Source organism: Pseudophryne corroboree, chromosome 1 (assembly GCF_028390025.1).
Source record: "Pseudophryne corroboree isolate aPseCor3 chromosome 1, aPseCor3.hap2, whole genome shotgun sequence".
Classification (NCBI taxonomy): Eukaryota; Metazoa; Chordata; class Amphibia; order Anura; family Myobatrachidae; genus Pseudophryne; species Pseudophryne corroboree.
In genome coordinates, this window is record NC_086444.1 from 831614906 (window position 1) to 831639986 (window position 25081).

At 48.4% G+C, this 25081-nt stretch overlaps 1 protein-coding gene across 2 annotated transcripts in view; it reads right to left on the minus strand.

Annotated features, from left to right (window-relative positions):
- NUP54 (nucleoporin 54) overlaps positions 1 to 25081 on the minus strand; it is a 94306-nt gene that overhangs the window by 23111 nt on the left and 46114 nt on the right. For both annotated transcript variants that reach the window (XM_063919773.1, XM_063919775.1), the window contains one exon: positions 9416 to 9470. In XM_063919773.1, coding sequence (XP_063775843.1) covers positions 9416 to 9470 — 55 coding nt within the window. The remainder of the gene's footprint in view (positions 1 to 9415; positions 9471 to 25081) is intronic.

Genomic DNA, 25081 nt, shown 5'->3' on the forward strand with positions numbered 1-25081 from the left:
AACAGGTTCGTCCTGCGTTCTGTGTCGACTGTGAATGACCTCTACCTCTCGAGTAAGAAGTAGGTAGAAAATTAAATTTCACTGCAGTTGTCTGCGAAATCCACTTGTCTAACTCAGAACCAATTGTAATAGTCTATTCTTGGTATCGGAGTCCACTCGCCCTCTTCTGAGCCATAAAACTCCTCTAGCCGAAATGTCAGAAACCGAGATGCGGGATGCTATCCTTAGAAACCTGGCACATATCAGGCGCTGATTCTCAAATATGCTCCGCTACTGAGAATCTTCCTCCTGGCTACGTTCTTACACCCAAGCCCTGCGACAATGTGCTGCTACAAAAAATAAGATTTTACTCACCGGTAAATCTATTTCTCGTAGTCATGTAGTGAGTGCTGGGATCTCCGTAAGGACCATGGGGAATAGACGGGCTCCGCAGGAGACTGGGCACTCTATAAGAAAGATTTGGTACTATCTGGTGTGCACTGGCTCCTCCCTCTATGCCCCTCCTCCAGACCTCAGTTAGGATACTGTGCCCGGAAGAGCTGACACAATAAGGAAGGATTTTGAATCCCGGGTAAGACTCATACCAGCCACACCAATCACACCGTATAACTCGTGATACTATACCCAGTTAACAGTATGAAATATAACTGAGCCTCTCAACAGATGGCTCAACAAAAACCCTTTAGTTAGGCAATAACTATATACAAGTATTGCAGACAATCCGCACTTGGGATGGGCGCCCAGCATCCACTACGGACTACGAGAAATAGATTTACCGGTGAGTAAAATCTTATTTTCTCTGACGTCCTAGTGGATGCTGGGAACTCCGTAAGGACCATGGGGATTATACCAAAGCTCCCAAACGTGCGGGAGAGTGCGGATGACTCTGCAGCACCGAATGAGAGAACTCAAGGTCCTCCTCAGCCAGGGTATCAAATTTGTAGAATTTTGCAAACGTGTTTGCCCCTGACCAAGTAGCAGCTCGGCAAAGTTGTAAAGCCGAGACCCCTCGGGCAGCCGCCCAAGATGAGCCCACCTTCCTTGTGGAATGGGCTTTTACTGATTTAGGATGCGGCAATCCAGCCGCAGAATGCGCCAGCTGAATTGTGCTACAAATCCAGCGAGCAATAGTCTGCTTAGAAGCAGGAGCACCTATTTTGTTGGGTGCATACAGGATAAAAAGCGAGTCAGTTTTCCTGACTCCCGCCGTCCTGGAAACATAAATTTTCAAGGCCCTGACTACGTCCAGTAACTTGGAATCTTCCAAGTCCCTAGTAGCCGCAGGCACTACAATAGGTTGGTTCAATTGAAAAGCTGATACCACCTTAGGGAGAAACTGGGGCTGAGTCCTCAATTCTGCCCTATCCATATGGAAAATCAGATAAGGGCTTTTACATGACAAAGCCGCCAATTCTGACACCCGCCTGGCCGAAGCCAAGGCCAATAACATGACCACTTTCAACGTGAGATATTTCAAATCCACAGTTTTAAGTGGCTCAAACCAATGTGATTTCAGGAAACTCAACACCACATTGAGATCCCAAGGTGCCACAGGAGGCACAAAAGGGGGCTGAATATGAAGCACTCCCTTTACAAAAGTCTGAACTTCAGGCAGTGAAGCCAGTTCTTTCTGGAAGAAAATCGACAGAGCCGAAATCTGGACCTTAATGGAACCCAATTTTAGGCCCATAGTCACTCCCGACTGTAGGAAGTGCAGAAAACGACCCAGCTGAAATTCCTCTGTAGGGGCCTTCCTGGCCTCACACCACGCAACATATTTCCGCCAAATACGGTGAAAATGGTTTGCGGTCACTTCTTTCCTGGCTTTTATCAGCGTAGGAATGACTTCCTCCGGAATGCCCTTTCCTTTAGGATCCGGAATTCAACCGCCATGCCGTCAAACGCAGCCGCGGTAAGTCTTGGAACAGACAGGGCCCCTGCTGTAGCAGATCCTGTCTGAGCGGTAGAGGCCATGGGTCCTCTGATATAATTTCTTGAAGTTCTGGGTACCAAGCTCTTCTTGGCCAATCCGGAACCACGAGTATCGTTCTTACTCCTCGCCTTCTTATTATTCTCAGTACCTTTGGTATGAGAGGCAGAGGAGGGAACACATAAACCGACTGGTACACCCACGGTGTCACTAGAGCGTCCACAGCTATCGCCTGAGGGTCCCTTGACCTGGCGCAATATCTCTTTAGCTTTTTGTTGAGGCGGGACGCCATCATGTCCACCTGTGGCCTTTCCCAACGGTTTACCAACAGTTGGAAGACTTCTGGATGAAGTCCCCACTCTCCCGGGTGTAGGTCGTGTCTGCTGAGGAAGTCTGCTTCCCAGTTGTCCACTCCCGGAATGAACACTGCTGACAGTGCTAGTACGTGATTTTCCGCCCATCGGAGAATCCTTGTGGCTTCTGCCATCGCCATCCTGCTTCTTGTGCCGCCCTGTCGGTTTACATGGGCGACTGCCGTGATGTTGTCTGATTGGATCAGTACCGGCTGGTTTTGAAGCAGGGGCCTTGCCTGACTTAGGGCATTGTAAATGGCCCTCAGTTCCAGAATATTTATGTGTAGGGACGACTACTGACTTGACCAAAGTCCCTGGAAATTTCTTCCCTGTGTGACTGCCCCCCAGCCTCGAAGGCTGGCATCCGTGGTCACCAGGACCCAGTCCTGTATGCCGAATCTGCGGCCCTCTAGAAGATGAGCACTCTGCAGCCACCACAGTAGAGACACCCTGGTCCTTGGAGACAGGGTTATCAGACGATGCATCTGAAGATGCGATCCCGACCACTTGTCCAAGAGGTCCCACTGGAAGGTCCTTGCATGGAACCTGCCGAATGGAATTGCTTCGTATGAAGCCACCATTTTTCCCAGGACTCGTGTGCAGTGATGCACCGATACCCGTTATGGTTTCAGGAGGTCTCTGACTAGAGATGACAGCTCCTCGGCTTTCTCCTGCGGGAGAAACACTTTTTTCTGTTCCGTGTCCAGAATCATCCCCAGGAACAGTAGGCGTGTGGAAGGAACCAGCTGTGACTTCGGAATGTTTAGAATCCAGCCATGCTGTTGTAGCACTTCCCGAGATAGTGCTACTCCGACCAGCAACTGCTCCTTGGACCTCGCCTTTATTAGGAGATCGTCCAAGTACGGGATAATTAAAACTCCCTTTTTTCGAAGGAGTATCATCATTTCTGCCATTACCTTGGTAAACACCCTCGGTGCCGTGGACAGTCCAAACGGCAGTGTCTGGAATTGGTAATGGCAATCCTGTACCACAAATCTGAGGTACTCCTGGTGAGGAAGGTAAATGGGGACATGCAGGTAAGCATCCTTGATGTCCAGGGATACCATGTAATCCCCCTCGTCCAGGCTTGCAATAACCGCCCTGAGCGATTCCATCTTGAACTTGAATCTTTTTATGTATGTGTTCAAGGATTTCAAATTTAAAATGGGTCTCACCGAACCGTCCGGTTTCGGTACCACAAACAGTGTGGAATAGTAACCCCGTCCTTGTTGAAGTAGGGGTACCTTGACTATCACCTGCTGGGAATACAGCTTGTGAATTGCCTCTAGCACAGCCTCCCTGCCCGAGGGAGTTGTCGGTAAGGCCGATTTGAGGAAACGGCGGGGGGGAGACGCCTCGAATTCCAGCTTGTACCCCTGAGATACTACTTGAAGGATCCAGGGATCCACCCGTGAGCGAACCCACTGATCGCTGAAATTTTTGAGGCGGCCCCCCACCGTACCTGGCTCCGCCTGTGGAGCCCCACCGTCATGCGGCGGATTTGGAAGAAGCGGGGGAGGACTTTTGTTCCTGGGAACCTGCTGTATGTTGCAGCTTTTTTCCCCTTCCTCTGCCTCTAGACAGAAAGGACCCGCCTTTTCCTCGCCTGTTTTTCTGGGGTCGAAAGGACTGTACCTGATAATACGGCGCTTTCTTAGGCTGTGAGGGAACATGGGGCAAAAATGCTGACTTCCCAGCTGTTGCTGTGGAAACAAGGTCTGAGAGACCATCCCCGAATAACTCCTCACCCTTATAAGGCAAAACTTCCATGTGCCTTTTTGAATCTGCATCCCCTGTCCACTGCCGAGTCCATAAGCCTCTCCTAGCAGAAATGGACAATGCACTTATTCTTGATGCCAGCCGGCAGATCTCCCTCTGTGCATCTCTCATGTATAAGACTGAGTCTTTTATATGCTCTACGGTTAGCAATATTGTGTCCCTGTCTAGGGTGTCAATATTTTCCGACAGGGAATCTGACCAAGCAGCAGCAGCACTGCACATCCACGCTGAAGCAATAGCTGGTCTCAGTATAACACCAGTGTGTGTATATATAGACTTCAGGATAGCCTCCTGCTTTCTATCAGCAGGTTCCTTTAGGGCGGCCGTATCCGGAGACGGTAGTGCCACCTTTTTTGACAAACGTGTGAGCGCTTTATCCACCCTAGGGGGAGTTTCCCAACGTGACCTATCCTCTGGCGAGAAAGGGAACGCCATTAGTAATTTTTTTGAAATCACCAATTTTTTATCGGGGAAAGCCCACGCTTCTTCACACACTTCATTTAATTCTTCAGATGGGGGAAAACTATTGGTAGTTTTTTCCTCCCCAAACATAATACCCTTTTTTGAGGTACCTGGGTTTATATCAGAAATGTGTAATACCTCTTTCATTGCCTCAATCATGCAACGAATGGCCCTAGTGGACATTAAATTTGACTCATCGTCGTCGACACTGGTATCAGTATCCGTGTCGACATCTGTGTCTGCCATCTGAGGTAGTGGGCGCTTCAGAGCCCCTGATGGCCTTTGAGTTGTCTGGGCAGGCACGAGCTGAGAAGCCGGCTGTCCCGCGTTTGGCATGTCGTCAAATTTTTTATGTAAGGAGTCGACACTTGCACGTAATTCCTTCCATAAGTCCATCCACTCCGGTGTCTGCCCCGCAGGGGGTGACATCACATTTATAGGCATCTGCTCTGCCTCCACATAAGCCTCCTCATCAAACATGTCGACACAGCCGTACCGACACACCGCACACACAGGGAATGCTCTTAAAGGAGACAGGACCCCACAAAAGCCCTTCGGGGAGACAGAGAGAGAGTATGCCAGCACACACCAGAGCGCTATATAATGCAGGGACTAACTGAATTATGTCCCCTCATAGCTGCTATAAGTTATACTGCGCCTAAATTTAGTGCCCCCCCTCTCTGTTTTACCCTTTCTGTAGTGTAGACTGCAGGGGAGAGCGAGGGAGCTTCCTTCCAGCGGAACTGTGAGGGAGAAATGGCGCCAGTGTGCTGAGGGAGATGGCTCCGCCCCTTTTTCGGCTGACTTTTCTCCCGCTTTTTTTATGGATTCTGGCAGGGGTAATTACCACATATATAGCCTCTGGGGCTATGTATTGTGGTTATTTTGCCAGCCAAGGTGTTTTTATTGCTGCTCAGGGCGCCCCCCCCCCAGCGCCCTGCACCCTCAGTGACCGGAGTGTGAAGTGTGTATGAGGAGCAATGGCGCACAGCTGCAGTGCTGTGCGCTACCTTAGTGAAGACTGAAGTCTTCTGCCGCCGATTTTCCGGACCATCTTCATGCTTCTGGCTCTGTAAGGGGGACGGCGGCGCGGCTCCGGTAACGAACACCAAGGACGGGTCCTGCGGTCGATCCCTCTGGAGCTAATGGTGTCCAGTAGCCTAAGAAGCCCAAGCTAGCTGCAAGCAGGTAGGTTCGCTTCTTCTCCCCTTAGTCCCTCGTTGCAGTGAGCCTGTTGCCAGCAGGTCTCACTGTAAAATAAAAAACCTAACATATACTTTCTTTCTAGGAGCTCAGGAGAGCCCCTAGTGTGCATCCAGCTCGGCCGGGCACAGAAATCTAACTGAGGTCTGGAGGAGGGGCATAGAGGGAGGAGCCAGTGCACACCAGATAGTACCAAATCTTTCTTATAGAGTGCCCAGTCTCCTGCGGAGCCCGTCTATTCCCCATGGTCCTTACAGAGTTCCCAGCATCCACTAGGACGTCAGAGAAATTGATCTTAATGCAGCGTCAACCTTGTGACATGACCTATCCTTTTAGGCGGTCACGCTAGGCATAGGGAACATTGTCTGCTCCAATATGGGTGGCATGAAATCGTTGCTCAGGTTGTCTGAGTCTGGAGAGTTTCAGGAAGAGACATCTTCTGATACGAAAAAATGGAAACCTCACTGGTTCCTTAACTCCATACCTCGTGAAGCTTAGGATCACCATAACCGCTTCTCTAAGGGAATCCAAACTCCTGATCTAAGGCAGATTCAAGTATCTCGCCTTTTTATCTATAAGACGACCCTCTGCCTCCTTCGAGTAAGATGGGAAGGATTCTATTATGCTCACATTACTTAATGCTTGCGCAGGAGGGATTAATTTTAATCAGAAATTCCTCCACGGTCTTTGAGAATCCCTCAGCCCCTCTGACATTTCCCTTGAAATATTTGTCAGGGCTTGCTCCCATGACCCTGGCGGAGCCTTGCTCCCGAGTTGAGCGTCCCTAACAGGAGACGCATAGTCGAGGGTCGTCCAAACTAGCGCTCATCTTATTATGCATACAATAAGTTCTTGGTAAGTGCTTTTTAGTTGAAAACGCACCCCATAGAGCGTCTTACAGTGCTTTCCCCCTTTACAATGGGAACAGAAAGACTAACGGGTGATGGGATTAAAGGTACACTGGATCTATCTAGCTGGATATTTCATTTTATATTACATTTAAAAATTAAATAAAAATAATAAATAAAATATGAACAATAAGAATATCACCAGCTTCGTTGTAACCCTCGCCCACCGAAACTGTATTTCAGTTCCGAGGTCGGGGTTGTGATCCAGTCGTTCCCTTCATTTCGTCGGGATCTTTTGAGTAGAAGTCCCTTGAAAATATATAGCATAAAAATGTCTGTTAGGCTACATTGAAAATCCATTGCAGCAGAGTCCTAATATACAAATGTCCAGTAGAGGGAGCTCTATTATAAAAAACCCTTCCTCTGCTCTGACTGGCCAGGAAGGGGGGGTAATACAGAGTCCTTTTGGAGCCTCTAATAGTTTTAAAAAAGGTCACCATTTACATTGAATATATATATATAAAAATCTCTAAGGACCCTAGCGTTTTAATGCAGTGTCTTACTCCCCTTGTTACTCTGCTCCCTTTATGGCTGCCCCAGCACTGACTTACTTGCAAGAGGTCTCCAGGCTACTTCTGACACTTGCTATACATCCCCCCCTTGCCGTCTCCCCCAGCCCTCCGCTGGCGGCGGGAGGGGACGAGAGACCGTTTGAGCGGGCGGCGGGAGGGGACGAGAGGCGGGAGGGGATGCACTTTCCAAGCGTCACGGTCTGTGTGTAAGTGGCGGTGGTATGTGGATACCGCCGCTGATAGCCGCACTGTGTTCCCTCATCCCTCCGTCTGTAGAGGGGGGGGGGGGGGGCAGGCGGGGGAGCTGGCATGATGTAAGTTTGTGGCCGCTACCATAAGAAGACGTGGAGCGGCGGGGGAGCTGCGCTGTTAGCTGCCAGGGATTAGGTCATAGGAAGCCAGGAGGCAGCAGCGTATGTGAAGCCGATGCCGCTCGTTCCCGCCCGACATATTTTCCAGCCCTCCGCGCCATGCTTGTACTAGTGCCGATGGCGGGAGGAAGCGTGTGTGGGCTATTAGCGCGGACCCCGTGTAGGTGAAGCTGCGGCTACTAGCCTCGCCAGATACTCTGTCAGTGTGCCGGTTCCCCCAGCCCTCTGGAAGGAGGGGGGCGGCGGGGGAAGCTGCGCTGCTAAGTTTAGGGCTTAGAGCCAGAAGTTAGCAGCCTTGTGTGCGGGAGAAAGTTTGTTAAACTGTCTCCTAGATCCCTAAATAAGCTAAGATAATTTTATCTGTAACTAGGGCCCTTTTTACAACCAGTACTCACTGCTGACTCTGTGCTCCGGATTTTCAGAGGAGAGATGCAGATCCCCTTTAGTAGGGATCATTGTCTCTCTAGTCTTAAGACTTTTGTCCCCCTTCACATTAGGTTGACGCAGCCTTAGTAATTTATTTCTTTGTAATGGAGCAGGAGCTCCTTCTGTGCCTGTTACCTCCGTGGCACAATTTTTCAAACTGAGGGAGGAGGGATGTGAAGGGGGAGGAGCCGGCTGTGCAGACAATGCTAATTTTACATTGTGCCACACCTCCGGTTGCAAGCTTCACACCCCTAATGTCTAAGAATGCTCCAGTGTCCCCTAGTGGATGAAAGAGAAATCACAAATTCTGCTAGGGTATGTAAACTTAGGAGCACAACTGTATATGTAATATATATATATATATATATATATATATATATATCTCTCTCTACATAACAGCACGGTCAGTGACCGGTGGATATATCAGAATACTCGTACAATATATTCTGTAAAAGGTACACTCAACTAACGCTGTCTGTATCAAGACATGTAGGATACTTAAGTATTTGTAAAGTCTCAGCGCTGTGTACAGGCACCTTTACAAGGGAGACCTTGCCCTGCAATCCCAGAGACCAGCAGCAGCTATGCTCAGAAGATGGCGATCAGCGTCTCAGTCAGGGAGCGAGGGAGAGTGTGAGGCAGCTACAGGGTGGGAAAAACTGCGAGGAAATGGCGCCCTGAGCTGGGGCTACAGGTCAAGCGCCGCCTCCCCTATGCTGGACTTCCACCCCAGGTACTAGTGAGCCTTATTAAACAGGGCTGTGCTCTACTACCCTGGTGGTCTAGTGGGGTCCCTGCCCAGTGACAGTGTCCACTCCAGTGCCGCAACTCGTCTCCCTAGATCGCAGTCGGAATGCAATTTAATGGCAGTTCCCGCCTGGGGGACCTCTTACCTCTTTCCTGTAGAAGCCACGCAAACCAGGAAAGCAGTCTGCGAATCTGTGCCTAAGCCATGACTTCTCGGCAGCAAGTACCCGGAACCAGGCTGCGGGAGTATGCAACGCTGCTTGGGAGGTGATGGAGCTGCAGTTCTGAATGTCACACTGTAATACAGCGCTGACAGCCCTGCCAGAGACAGGAAATCTTCTGTAGAAAAGCTTTTCAGGGCTGTCCAGTGCAGCCCTCCTGCTAGGTGACCTGCTGCTGCAGGCACCAACTCGAAACTGATCTCTCAGTGCCTGGAGGCAGTGGGTTATAGAGGAGGCCTCTACGCATCCTGGGACAGCTAAAGCTTTAGCCTGTTGGTGCCTCTGGATCAAGATCCACTCTACACCCCAAAGTTTTCCCTGTGGAACCCAAAGTAACCTGCTGCAGAAATGTAGTGGCATAGAACAAGGTTGTAAAATCAATTTTTCCCTTTTTCTATATTGCATTTGTAGATTAAAAAATAAATAAATAAATAAAATAGAAAATCACAGAGAAAGCCTAACAGTCTGCAATATTAAAGCTACTACACTAAGTACAAACCCACCTCTCTGGATCAGGGTTGTCTACTTTTGCTTGCTCCCATATAATTGGATCCACACCTTAAAATAAAAAGATATTATTATTTGTTGTGGAAGGACAACTGCAGTATACTTTTTGTATTTGTTCATTAAAAACACCAGCGTGTCATTCTGTATTTGTTAATTCTGATAATTATGAAAAACAGATGTCGTGGTCAATTAGAACGCACAGTTGAAGCAGCATTTATTCCTTTAATTTGTGGTATTGTAATGGCACATTAACCAATCATTTTCCATATGCACTTGTCTTAGGCAAATAATGGCATGCATTTATAATATTTTTCATCTTTTAGATTTCAGTCAAGCTCAGTGTATACGGTACTGTCAGCAGTCATATATCTTAATTTTTATTTTTATTTTTAAATAAGGATTGTTTATTGAGTATTAGTTAAAGACAAACAATAAAACACTTAGAGAAAAAGAAAAGAACATACAATGCATGAGAAACAACAGTTACAAGGCACAGAGGGGAAATGCATATAGCAAGTAAAAACAAATAGTGAAACCATGAAGGAGTTCTATATTAACAGTATTAGCAATATTAAAGTAAAAGGGCCATATTAGGGGACCAGTGGTGGACAGGGATTCGAGGAGGAAGCGCCTGTAGCCACAACAGAGTTATATGGGGAATCCAACCAAGGAGTCCAGGTGCACTCAGAACTTAGCGGAATATTGAGACTGATAAATGTATATAAATTTCTTGTGGGCAAGAGTGTTATTTACCAGAATAACCCAGTCACAAAAGGCAGGACCTCGAGGGGCCATCCAAGCCCTTGCGATTCACACCTTCGCCAGAGCTGGCGTATCAAGCACATATAGTTTGAGAAATTTATCAAGCTGATGGTCATTTAGGGTACCCAAAAGATTCATAAGTGATAGAGACACACCTGTAAAGGGAACAGCCAGGGTAACTTTTCCCCAGAAATCAGTGGGCAGGATCAAAGGAGATGCTAAAAAGTACTCTCCACTGCTGAGCATTTGGGACTACCTTGGGGCATATCTAGTGCCAAACCCCAATCAGCATCACTTAGACAGCTTGTATCCCACTGATACCGGAGCATAGTCAGCGTTTCAGAGTGAAGGTTATCCATTAGAAAAAGAGTATAGGAAAGAACTCAGTCGCTTAGGGCCCAGTGTACATAAATATTTCTTTATAAGAGACTCCAACAAAGCAGGTGCGCCTTCAGGAAACTAAGCTTGCAGGGCATGCCATAGCTGCAAGGTGACCTGTAAGGGAGGATAGCCCAGATCAGCTAGGCAACCAATAATGAAATTAAATCCTCAGAGTCATCCTGTACCTGCTCCCGGAGATGTGCCAACTGTGACGCAAAACAGTATATAAATTTAAAATTAGATAAAGCTAAATCACCAGAAGTGATGGGTCTTGTAAGAGTATGTAGTTGAATGCGAAGACAATAGTCCATCCAGATAATAGAGATGACACAACCATCAACTTGACAGAATATACATAGAGGACAGAAAACTAGTGAGTTTTGAAGTAGACATTAAGCAAGCTTAGGTTGTATAACCATTTTAATAAGGTTCACCTTACCAGTTAAAGTTAGTGGAAGCCAGCACCAGGCATGCAATCTAGACTTTAGATATTACAGTTGTGGGGAGATATTCAAAGTAATAAAGTCAGACAGTTTATTGGAGACCCAAATTTCCAAGTATTTGAAAGCAGTAACCCTCTGGAGAGGTATAAAGGGAGAAGAGGCCGAGGGGCAGTCCGCTCGCAGAGGAAGGATATGGGACTTACTCCAATTAACGGAAAAGCCAGACAAAGGGATAAATTAATCATTACCTGTGAAATAGAAAGTACTGAGGACATAGAGGTACATTTACTAAAATGCGGGTTTATAGAAGTGGAGATGTTGCCCATAGCAACCAATCATTCTACTTATTTAACTAGTACCTTCTAGAAGATATTAGCTAGAATCTGATTGGTTGCTATTGGCATCATCTCCACTACTTTAAACCCGCACTCTCGTAAACATAACCCTGAAAGTCAGCAAGAAAAAATAAGATTTTACTTACCGATAAATCTATTTCTCGTAGTCCGTAGTGGATGCTGGGGACTCCGTCAGGACCATGGGGATTAGCGGCTCCGCAGGAGACAGGGCACAAAAATAAAGCTTTAGGATCAGGTGGTGTGCACTGGCTCCTCCCCCTATGACCCTCCTCCAAGCCTCAGTTAGGATACTGTGCCCGGACGAGCGTACACAATAAGGAAGGATTTTGAATCCCGGGTAAGACTCATACCAGCCACACCAAATCACACCGTACAACTTGTGATCTGAACCCAGTTAACAGTATGACAAACGTAGGAGCCTCTGAACAGACGGCTCACAACAATAACAACCCGATTTTTTTGTAACAATAACTATGTACAAGTATTGCAGACAATCCGCACTTGGGATGGGCGCCCAGCATCCACTACGGACTACGAGAAATAGATTTATCGGTAAGTAAAATCTTATTTTCTCTGACGTCCTAGTGGATGCTGGGGACTCCGTCAGGACCATGGGGATTATACCAAAGCTCCCAAACGGGCGGGAGAGTGCGGATGACTCTGCAGCACCGAATGAGAGAACTCCAGGTCCTCTTTTAGCCAGGGTATCAAATTTGTAGAATTTTACAAACGTGTTCTCCCCCGACCACGTAGCTGCTCGGCAGAGTTGTAATGCCGAGACCCCTCGGGCAGCCGCCCAGGATGAGCCCACCTTCCTTGTGGAATGGGCCTTGACAGATTTAGGCTGTGGCAGGCCTGCCACAGAATGTGCAAGTTGAATTGTGCTACAAATCCAACGAGCAATCGTCTGCTTAGAAGCAGGAGCACCCAGCTTGTTGGGTGCATACAGTATAAACAGCGAGTCAGATTTTCTGACTCCAGCCGTCCTTGAAATATATATTTTCAATGCCCTGACAACGTCCAGCAACTTGGAATCCTCCAAATCGCTAGTAGCCGCAGGCACCACAATAGGCTGGTTCAGGTGAAACGCTGACACCACCTTAGGCAGAAACTGAGGACGCGTCCGCAGTTCTGCCCTGTCCGAATGGAAAATCAGATATGGGCTTTTATACGATAAAGCCGCCAATTCTGACACTCTCCTGGCTGAAGCCAGGGCCAGTAGCATGGTTACTTTCCATGTAAGATATTTCAAATCCACCGATTTGAGTGGCTCAAACCAATGGGATTTGAGAAAATCCAAAACTACATTAAGGTCCCACGGAGCCACTGGGGGCACAACCGGGGGCTGTATATGTAGTACTCCTTTTACAAAAGTCTGGACTTCAGGAACTGAAGCCAATTCTTTCTGGAAGAAAATCGACAGGGCCGAAATTTGAACCTTAATGGACCCCAATTTGAGGCCCATAGACAATCCTGTTTGCAGGAAATGTAGGAATCGACCCAATTGAAATTCCTAAGTGGGGGCCTTCCTGGCCTCACACCACGCAACATATTTTCTCCAAATGCGGTGATAATGTTGTGCAGTCACCTCCTTCCTGGCTTTTACCAGTGTAGGAATGACCTCTTCCGGAATGCCTTTTTCCCTTAGAATTCGGCGTTCAACCGCCATGCCGTCAAACGCAGCCGCGGTAAGTCTTGGAATAGACACGGTCCCTGCTGAAGCAGGTCCCGTCTTAGAGGTAGAGGCCACGGATCTTCCGTGAGCATCTCCTGAAGTTCCGGGTACCAAGTTCTTCTTGGCCAATCCGGAGCCACGAGTATCGTTCTTACTCCCCTTTGCCGTATAATTCTCAGTACTTTTGATATGAGAGGCAGAGGAGGAAACACATACACTGACTGGAACACCCACGGTGTTACCAGAGCGTCCACAGCTATTGCCTGAGGGTCTCTTGACCTGGCGCAATACCTGTCCAGTTTTTTGTTGAGGCGAGACGCCATCATATCCACCTTTGGTTTTTCCCAACGGTTCACAATCATGTGGAAGACTTCTGGATGAAGTCCCCACTCTCCCGGGTGTAGATCGTGTCTGCTGAGGAAGTCTGCTTCCCAGTTGTCCACTCCCGGAATGAACACTGCTGACAGAGCTATCACATGATCTTCCGCCCAGCGAAGAATCCTTGCAGCTTCTGCCATTGCTCTCCTGCTTCTTGTGCCGCCCTGTCTGTTTACGTGGGCGACTGCCGTGATGTTGTCCGACTGGATCAACACCGGCTGACCCTGAAGCAGGGGTTTTGCCAGGCTTAGAGCATTGTAAATCGCTCTTAGCTCCAGTATATTTATGTGAAGAGACATCTCCAGGCTTGACCATACTCCCTGGAAGTTTCTTCCCTGTGTGACCGCTCCCCAGCCTCTCAGACTGGCATCCGTGGTCACCAGGACCCAGTCCTGTATGCCGAATCTGCGGCCCTCTAACAGATGGGCACTCTGCAACCACCACAGAAGAGACACCCTTGTCCGTGGCGATAAGGTTATCCGCTGATGCATCTGCAGATGCGATCCGGACCATTTGTCCAGCAGATCCCACTGAAAAGTTCGTGCGTGGAATCTGCCGAATGGAATCGCTTCGTAAGAAGCCACCATCTTTCCCAGGACTCTTGTGCATTGATGCACAGACACTTTCTCTGGTTTTAGGAGGTTCCTGACAAGTTCGGATAACTCCCTGGCTTTCTCCTCCGGAAGAAACACCTTTTTCTGAACCGTGTCCAGAATCATTCCCAGGAACAGCAGACGTGTCGTCGGGGTCAATTGAGATTTTGGAAAATTCAGAATCCACCCGTGCTGTTGCAGCACTACTTGGGTTAGTGCTACTACGTCCCCCAGCTGTTCCCTGGACCTTGCCCTTATCAGGAGATCGTCCAAGTAAGGGATAATTAATACGCCTTTTCTTCGCAGAAGAAACATCATTTCGGCCATTACCTTGGTAAAGACCCGAGGTGCCGTGGACAATCCAAACGGCAGCGTCTGAAACTGATAATGACAGTTTTGCACCACGAACCTGAGGTACCCTTGATGTGAAGGGCAAATTGGGACATGCAGGTAAGCATCCTTGATGTCCAGGGACACCATAAAGTCCCCTTCTTCCAGATTCGCTATCACTGCTCTGAGTGACTCCATCTTGAACTTGAATTTTTGTATGTACAGGTTCAAAGATTTCAGATTTAGAATAGGTCTTACCGAGCCGTCCGGCTTCGGTACCACAAATAGTGTGGAATAATACCCCTTTCCCTGTTGTAGGAGGGGTACCTTGACTATCACCTGCTGAGAATACAGCTTGTGAATGGCTTCCAATACCGTCGCCCTGTCTGAGGGAGACGTTGGCAGAGCAGACTTTAGGAACCGGCGAGGGGGAGACTTCTCGAATTCCAACCTGTAACCCTGAGATACTATCTGCAGGATCCAGGGGTCCACTTGTGAGTGAGCCCACTGTGCGCTGAAATTCTTGAGTCGACCCCCCACCGCCCCTGAGTCCGCTTGTAAAGCCCCAACGTCATGCTGTTCCTATAGGAACGAAAGGACTGCGGCTGAAAAGACGGTGTCTTTTTCTGTTGGGAGGGGACCTGAGGTAAAAAGGTGGATTTCCCGGCTGTTGCCGTGGCCACCAAATCCGATAGACCGACCCCAAATAATTCCTCCCCCTTATACGGCAATACTTCCATATGCCGTTTGGAATCCGCATCACCTGACCATTGTCGCGTCCATAAACTTCTTCTGGCAGATATGGACATCGCACTTACTCTCGATGCCAGAGTGCAAATATCCCTCTGAGCATCTCGCATATAAAGAAAAGCATCCTTTAATTGCTCTAAAGTCAATAAAATACTGTCCCTATCTAGGGTATCAATATTTTCAGTCAGGGAATCCGACCAAACCACCCCAGCACTGCACATCCATGCAGAGGCGATGGCTGGTCGCAGTATAACACCAGTATGAGTGTATATACTTTTCAGGGTAGTTTCCAGCCTCCTATCCGCTGGATCCTTGAGGGCGGCCGTTTCAGGAGACGGTAACGCCACTTGTTTTGATAAGCGTGTGAGCGCCTTATCCACCCTAGGGGGTGTTTCCCAGCGCGCCCTAACCTCTGGCGGGAAAGGATATAATGCCAATAACTTCTTTGAAATTAGCAGTTTTCTATCGGGGTTAACCCACGCTTCATCACACACTTCATTCAATTCGTCTGATTCAGGAAAAACTACAGGTAGTTTTTTCAGACCCCACATAATACCCCTTTTTGTGGTACATGCAGTATCAGAGATATGCAAAGCCTCCTTCATTGCCGTGATCATATAACGTGTGGCCCTACTGGAAAATACGTTTGTTTCTTCACCGTCGACACTAGATTCGGTGTCCGTGTCTGGGTCTGTGTCGACCGACTGAGGTAAAGGGCGTTTTACAGCCCCTGACGGTGTCTGAGACGCCTGTACAGGTACTAACTGGTTTGCCGGCCGTCTCATGTCGTCAACTGATTTTTGTAATGTGCTGACATTATCACGTAATTCCATAAACAAAGCCATCCATTCCGGTGTCGACTCCCTAGGGGGTGACATCACCATTACCGGCAATTGCTCCGCCTCCACACCAACATCGTCCTCATACATGTCGACACACACGTACCGACACACAGCAGACACAGGGAATGCTCTTATCGAAGACAGGACCCCACTAGCCCTTTGGGGAGACAGAGGGAGAGTTTGCCAGCACACACCCAAGCGCTATAAATATATAGGAACAACCCTATAGAAGTGTTGTCTCCCTTATAGCAGCTTAATATATAAAAAAACGCCAAAAAAGTGCCCCCCCCCCCTCTCTGTTTTACCCTGTTTCTGTAGTGCAGTGCAGGGGAGAGTCCTGGGAGCCTTCCTCGCAGCGGAGCGGAGCAGGAAAATGGCGCTGTGTGCTGAGGAGATAGGCCCCGCCCCCTATTTCGGCGGGCTCTTCTCCGGTGTTTGTGAGACCTGGCAGGGGTTAAATACATCCATATAGCCCCAGGTGCTATATGTGATGTATTTTTTAGCCAGAACAAGGTATTCTCATTGCTGCCCAGGGCGCCCCCCGCAGCGCCCTGCACCCTCCGTGACCGCTGGTGTGAAGTGTGTGACAACAATGGCGCACAGCTGCAGTGCTGTGCGCTACCTCATGAAGACTGAAAAGTCTTCTGCCGCCGGTTTCTGGACCTCTTCACTTTTCGGCATCTGCAAGGGGGTCGGCGGCGCGGCTCCGGGACCGGACTCCATGGCTGGGCCTGTGTTCGATCCCTCTGGAGCTAATGGTGTCCAGTAGCCTAAGAAGCCAATCCATCCTGCACGCAGGTGAGTTCACTTCTTCTCCCCTAAGTCCCTCGTTGCAGTGAGCCTGTTGCCAGCAGGACTCACTGTAAAATAAAAAACCTAAAAACTTTTTCTAAGCAGCTCTTTAGGAGAGCCACCTAGATTGCACCCTGCTCGGACGGGCACAAAAACCTAACTGAGGCTTGGAGGAGGGTCATAGGGGGAGGAGCCAGTGCACACCACCTGATCCTAAAGCTTTATTTTTGTGCCCTGTCTCCTGCGGAGCCGCTAATCCCCATGGTCCTGACGGAGTCCCCAGCATCCACTAGGACGTCAGAGAAATAAGATTTTACTTACCGGTAAATCTATTTCTCGTAGTCCGTAGTGGATGCTGGGGACTCCGTAAGGACCATGGGGAATAGACGGGCTCTGCAGGAGACATGGGCACTTTAAGAAAGAATTTAGATTCTGGTGTGCTCTGGCTCCTCCCTCTACGTCCCTCCTCCAGACCTCAGTTAGAGAAACTGTGCCCGGAAGAGCTGACAGTACAAGGAAAGGATTTTGGGAATCCAGGGTAAGACTCATACCAGCCACACCAATCACACCGTATAACTTGTGATAACTTTACCCAGTTAACAGTATGAACAATCACAGAGCATCAGATAAACTCTGATGCAACTATAACATAACCCTTATTTAAGCAATAACTATCTACAAGCATTGCAGAAGAAGTCCGCACTTGGGACGGGCGCCCAGCATCCACTACGGACTACGAGAAATAGATTTACCGGTAAGTAAAATCTTATTTTCTCTAACGTCCTAGAGGATGCTGGGGACTCCGTAAGGACCATGGGGATTATACCAAAGCTCCCAAACGGGCGGGAGAGTGCGGATGACTCTGCAGCACCGAATGAGCAAACACAAGGTCCTCCTCAGCCGGGGTATCAAACTTGTAGAACTTTGCAAAGGTGTTTGAACCTGACCAAGCAGCCGCTCGGCAAAGCTGTAATGCCGAGACCCGTCGGTCAGCCACCCAAGAAGAGCCCACCTTCCTTGTGGAATGGGCCTTAACTGATTTAGGCAGCGGCAACCCAGCCGCAGAATGACCCTGCTGAATCGTGTTACAGATCCAGCGAGCAATAGTTTGCTTTGAAGCAGGCGCCCCAAGCTTGTTGGAAGCATACAGGATAAACAAAGATTCTGTTTTCCTGACCTTAGCCGTTCTGGCTACATAAACCTTCAAAGCCCCAACTACATCCAGTGACTCGGAATCCTCCAAGTCAGTAGTAGCCACAGGCACCACAATAGGTTGGTTTATATGAAAGGATGAAACCACTTTCGGCAGAAATTGTGGGCGGGTCCGCAATTCTGCTCTATCTGCATGGAAAACCAGATAAGGGCTTTTATGTGACAAAACCGCCAATTCTGACACACGCCTAGCCGAAGCCAAGGCTAATAGCATGACCACCTTCCACGTGAGATATTTTACTTCCACCGTTTTGAGTAGTTCAAACCAGTGTGATTTCAGGAAACTCAACACCACGTTAAGATCCCAAGGTGCCACTGGAGGCACAAAAGGAGGCTGAATATGCAGCACTCCCTTTACAAACGTCTGAACTTCAGGCAGAGAAGCCAGTTCTTTTTGAAAGAAAATGGATAAGGCCGAAATCTGAACCTTAATGGAACCCAATTTAAGGCCCAAAGTCACTTCCGACTGTAGGAAGTGAAGGAAAAGGCCCAGCTGGAATTCCTCCGTAGGGGCATTCCTGGCCTCACACCAAGCCACATACGGTGATAATGTTGAGCCGTGTCACATCCTTCCTAGCCTCTATCAGCGTAGGAATGACCTCATCCGGAATGCCTTTTTTTGCTAGGATCCGGCGTTCAACCGCCATGCCGTCAAACGCAGCTGCGGTAAGTCTTGGAACAGGCAGGGCCCCTGTTGCACAAGTCCTGTCCTAGAGGCAGAGGCCACGGGTTCTCTGTGAGCATTTCTTGCAGATCTGGATACCAAGTCCTTCTTGGCCAATCCGGAACAAAGAGTATTGTTCTCACTCCTCTTTTCCTTATGATTTTCAGCACCTTGGGTATGAGAGGAAGAGGAGGAAATACATAGACCGACGGGAACACCCACGGTGTCACCAGTGCGTCCACAGCTATCGCCTGAGGGTCTCTTGACCTGGCGCAATATCTCTGCAGCTTTTTGTTGAGGCGGGATGCCATCATGTCCACCTGTGGCAGTTCCCACCGACTTGCAATCTGCATGAAGACTTCTTGAAGTCCCCACTCTCCCGGGTGGAGGTCGTGCCTGCTGAGGAAGTCTGCTTCCCAGTTGTCCACTCCCGGAATGAACACTGCTGACAGTGCGCTTACGTGATTCTCCGCCCAGCGAAGAATTCTGGTGGCTTCTACCATCGCCACCCTGCTCCTTGTGCCGCCTTGGCGGTTTACATGAGCCACTGCGGTGATATTGTCTGACTGAATCAGAACCGGTTGGTCGCGATGCAGGGACTCCGCTTGATGTAGGGCGTTGTATATGGCCCTTAGTTCCAGGATGTTGATGTGAAGGCAAGTCTCCTGACTTGACCAGAGCCCTTGGAAATTTCTTCCCTGTGTGACTGCCCCCCACCCTCGGAGGCTTGCATCCGTGGTCACCAGGACCCAGTCCTGAATGCCGAATCTGCGACCTTCGAGAAGGTGAGCACTCTGCAGCCACCACAGGAGAGACACCCTGGCCCTGGGGGATAGGGTGATTAACTGATGCATCTGAAGATGTGATCCAGACCACTTGTCCAGTAAGTCCCATTGGAAGGTCCTCGCATGGAACCTGCCGAAGGGAATGGCCTCGTATGATGCCACCATCCTTCCCAGGACTCGAGTGCAGTGATGCACTGACACCTGTTTTGGTTTTAATAGATTCCTGACCAGTGTCATGAGCTCCTGAGCTCTCTCTATCGGGAGATAAACCCTTTTCTGGTCTGTGTCTAGGATCATGCCTAGGACAGGCAGATGAGCTGTAGGAACCAACTGCGACTTTGGAATATATATAATCCAGCCGTGTTGCCGTTACACTTCCAGAGAAAGTGATACGCTGTTCAGCAACTGCTCTCTTGATCTCGCTTTTATGAGGAGATCGTCCAAGTACGTGATAATAGTGACACCTTGCTTCCGCAGGAGCACCATCATTTCCGCCATTACCTTGGTGAATATTCTCGGGGCTGTGGAGAGACCAAACGGCACATCTGAAATTGGTAATGACAATCCCGTACCGCAATTCTGAGGTACGCCTAATGAGGTGGATAAATGGGGACATGAAGGTATGCATCCTTTATGTCCAGAGTCACCATAAAATCTCCCCCTTTCAGGCTTGCAATGACCGCTCTTAGCGATTCCATCTTGAACTTGAACCTTTTCAGGTATATGTTCAGGGATTTTAAATTCAATATGGGTCTGACCGAACCGTCTGGTTTCGGGACTACAACATGGTCGAATAATAACCCCCTCCTTGTTGAAGGAGGGGAACCTTGACCACCACCTGTTGAAGATACAATTTGTGAATTGCAGTTAACACTGTTTCCCTCTCGTGGGGGGAAGCCGGCATGGCCGTCGGTGAGGGGGCATCTTCTCAAAGTCCAGCTTGTATCCCTGAGACACAATATCTATTGCCCAGGGATCTAACAGAGAGTGAACCCACTTGTGGCTGAACTTACGAAGATGTGCCCCCACCGGGCCTAGCTCCGCCTGTGGAGCCCCAGCGACATGCGGTGGATTTTGTAGAGGCCGGGGAGGACTTCTGTTCCTGGGAACTAGCTGTGTTGTGCAGCTTCTTTCCTCTGCCCCCGCCTCTGGCAAGAAAGGACGCACCTCGGACTTTCTTGTTTCTTTGTTCGAAAGGCTGCATTTGATAATGTCGTGCTTTCCTAGGCTGTGCAGGAATATAAGGCAAAATATCAGAATTACCAGCTATAGCTGTGGAGACCAGGTCCGAGAACCCTTCTCCACACAATCCTCAGCCTTCCATATGCCTCTTAAGTCGGCATCATCTGTCCATTGCATATTCTACAGGACACGTCAAGCAGAAATCGACATAGCTTTGACTCTAGGACCCAGTATACTCATGTCTCTTTGGGCATGTTACATACATATATATATATATATATATATATATATATATATCTCTTAAGACAGCATCTTTAATATATATATATATATATATATATATATACACACACTAGGGTCTCAATCTCTGCTGATAAGGTACCTGTTCACGCTGCCACAGCGCTATAAACCCATGCCGACACAATCGCCGGTCTGAGTAGTGTACCAGAATGTGCACGCTATCTGCAGGATCCCTGAGAATAGCTGTTACGTCAGGGCTACCTTTTGGGCAAACGTGACACCCTAGGGGAAGATTCCCATCATATCCTGGCCCTAGTGGGGAAAGGATACTGCCTGAGAATTCTTTGTGGGAAACTGCAGTCTCTTGTCTGGAGATTCCCGCTCTTTTCATCATGAGAGTAGGGAAATTTACCTCAGCTTTCTTCCCCTTAAACATGTGTACCCTTGTGTCAGGGACAGATGAGTCATCAGTGATATGCAAATAATCTTTTATTACAATAATCATATATTGAATACTTTTCTGCCATTTTGGCTGTAACTCTGCATTATCGTAGTCGACACTGGAGTCAAACTCCGTGTCGATATCAGTGTCTATTATTTTGGATAGTGAGCATTGAGAGACTCTGAAGGTCTCTGCGACATAGGGACAGACATGGCTAGATTTCCTGTCTGTTCTCTAATCTTTTGTGCAATAAATTCACCTTAGCACTTAATTACACATATCCAAACAGGTGTCGGCGTTGTCGATGGAGACACCCTCTCACACACATATTTGCTCCATCTCCTCCTTAGGGGAGCCTTTTACCTCAGACATGTCGACACACACGTACCGACACACCACACACTCAGGGAATGCTCATCTGAAGACAATTCCCCCATAAGACCCTTTGGCGAGACAGAGAGAGAGTATGCCAGCACACACCCCAGCGCTATTAACCCAGGAATAACACAGTAACTTAATGTTAACCCAGTAGCTGCTGTTTATATTGATTTTTGCGCCCAATTATGTGCCCCCCCCCCCTCTCTCTTTTTACCCTTTCTACCGTGTAACTGCAGGGGAGAGACTGGGGAGCTTCCTCTCAGCGGTGCTGTGGAGAAAAAACATGGCGCTGGTGAGTGCTGAGGAAGAAGCCCCGCCCCCTCGACGGCGGGCTTCTGTCCCGCTTTCATGTACAATTTTGGCGGGGGCTCATACATATATACAGTGCCCACCTGTATATTATGCAAACTTTTGCCAAAGAGGTCTCCAATTGCTGCCCAGGGCGCCGCCCCCCCCCCCCCCCCCCCCCTGCGCCCTGCACCCTTACAGTGACCGGAGTATATGGGTGTAGTGTGGGAGCAATGGCGCACAGCTGTAGTGTGGGAGCAATGGCGCACAGCTGCAGTGCTGTGCGCTACCTCATATGAAGACAGGAGTCTTCTGCCGCCGATTTCGAAGTCTTCTTGCTTCTTTCACCCGGCTTCTGTCTTCCGGCTCTGCGAGGGGGACGGCGGCGCAGCTCCGGGATCAGACGACAAAGGGTGAGATCCTGTGTACGATCCCTCTGGAGCTAATGGTGTCCAGTAGCCTAAGAAGCAGGACCTATCTTCAGAGAGTAGGGCTGCTTCTCTCCCCTCAGTCCCACGATGCAGGGAGTCTGTTGCCAGCAGAGCTCCCTGAAAATAAAAAACCTAACAAAATACTTTCTTATAGCAAGCTCAGGAGAGCTCACTAAGTAGCACCCAGCTCGTCCGGGCACAGATTCAAACTGAGGTCTGGAGGAGGGACATAGAGGGAGGAGCCAGAGCACACCAGAATCTAAATTCTTTCTTAAAGTGCCCATGTCTCCTGCGGAGCCCGTCTATTCCCCATGGTCCTTACGGAGTCCCCAGCATCCACTAGGACGTTAGAGAAAAAGAAGGAGGTCGTCAGCTTAGATAGGAGTCCTCACTACCACCCAGAAAAAGCCCTTTAATGGATGAGCGCAAAGTTTACACATCAATGGCTCTATCACCAAGGCGAAGATAAAGGGCAACAAAGGACAGCCCTGTCTCCTACCCCTGGACAGAGTGAAAGGAGCCGAGAAAAAAACATTTACACTGACTGGACCAATGCTTCCAAGAGGAAGGGCTACACAACTGAATCAAATGCTTTGCCAGCATCAAGAGAAACAACAAATCGCCGTGGACTCATCCCCATTGGAAGCCTGAAGATGGGAGAACAAGCAATTCAGAGGTTAACCGCAGTGGTTTTCCCCGGCATGAAACCCATCTGATCTGTGTGGACAATCGAAATTATGACCTGACCCAAGCTTAGAGCAAGGACTTAGCTAGTATTTTCACATCTGTGGAGAGCAAGGAGATGGGACGATAAGAGTCAGAGAGTAAAGGATCCTTAGCAGGGTCGAACACAACTATAATTAGCGTCTCGCACATAGAGCTGGGCAGAGCAGCCAATTCTTACAAATTATTAAAAGGTTCCATAAGTCTGGGTATAAAGAACCTAGTATGTTTGAGATACAACTGGATGGGCACCCCATCAGAACGCGGAGCCTTATTCCTTGGAAAGGAACAGAAGACCAGATCAACTTCCTCAGCAGTGATAGGAGCACGCAAAAGGATTGAGCTTCAGCAGATAGGGAGGGTAAATGCATATCATTGAAATAAGCAGTCAAGGCCTCCTGATTATACTGCACTCCAGAGGTCTATAACAATTTACAGTACCGGAGAAAGACATCAGCAACCTCAGGTACAGAGGTTTGAATGTTTCTCCATCCAGATCTTGGACAACAAGAAACACAGCAGTAGCACTTGCAGCTCACGCTAAAAAGGCCAAATAGCTACTGCGCCGATCAGTAGAAAAATACATAGAGTGACCATCAAAAAGTAGCTTACGCCTTGCTTTTTCCATCAGCAACTTTTTCCAGTCGTGTTGAGTCACAAGCCCAGCAACTCTAAAGGAGTCTAGTCCATCCAAAAAAACAAGCCCTCTCTAGCTCTCTACAGGAATCATCCAATTCCGGTCACCAAGAAAAGGCCTTAAAGCTCAACTGTTCGGCTAATAAGAGTGCCCCAAATAAATGCCTTAAAACTATCCCATACTACCGTCGGGGTGGTCGTAGGGGCATTAGTATCAAAGTAACACTCCCAGCTTACTTCCAATTCTGAAACCGCCCCCATTTGTGTCAGTCAAAATAGGTTCAGTTTCCACAGGGGTTGGCCCTGTTGAATGGCAAAATCCACCCACAGAGATAGCGGAGAGATGCCTCTGGAATAGTAATTGTCAGAATACTAGGCGCAGGACTGCGCGAGACCAGGACCAGGCCGATACGAGAGAAAGGGTGGGTATGAGAAAAGCAGGAAAACTACTTCAAACACATATGCCACAGTCTACACAAATCAACCAAGCCCAGCTCCCCCACCAGGACATCACTGCTGTATGGAGGTGGTTCATAAGCAGCCAAAAGCATAACCAGAAAGGCATTAATCTTACCCTGGATGAACACATATCAACCCTAAGGGTCCGTTTATACCTCTAACAAGCAAAGCAAACTGACTTACGGATAAGGACAAACACACCCTGAGAGGCCGACGTACAAGTTAAATAAAAGGCCTAACCAACCCAAGGTTTCTTAAGGGATAGACCTTTCCCCCCACCAGGTGTGTCTCAACCAAACAAATAATATCAGACTTGTATTCTTTAAGATGTCTAATCACTAGAGAGTGCTTTACTTTATCATTTAAGCCCCAAACATTCCAGGTAAAACAATTAAACAGTATTAGCACAGCGTAAAGTAGTTATAAGCGCACACAACACCAAGACCCACCACTGGATCCCAATCAAAGGCCAAAACATTGACACAAATGGCCCTGGCAATTCACTATCACCAGTAGTATAATAGGAGAACATGAACTTGCAAGAGTACATATCCTCAGGAAACAAACAACTCCACTGCATCCCCCCCAACTGAGGCATAACAAATATCCTTGAACAATAACCCTAACTACTATAAACTGAAACAAAGACTAGAAGGAGCTACAGTAAAATGGTCTTAAGGCAAGGAGCTCCCCAGCCAATAACCGTAGCAATGTGTACATAAGAAATAATGTCAGTAACTTACAACTACCCCTAGTGCAGCTTTGCTTAAGGACAGTGGTGAAAAATATTGAAACCACCCTGAAAACCATCTTAACTGCAGCAGATTTTTCATTCCAGCCTATCCTGGCTTTAGCCTGGGTGAACAAGATGGAGCGCTGGGTAGCTCATTTTTAGGAGAAACTGAGATATGATAGATTCA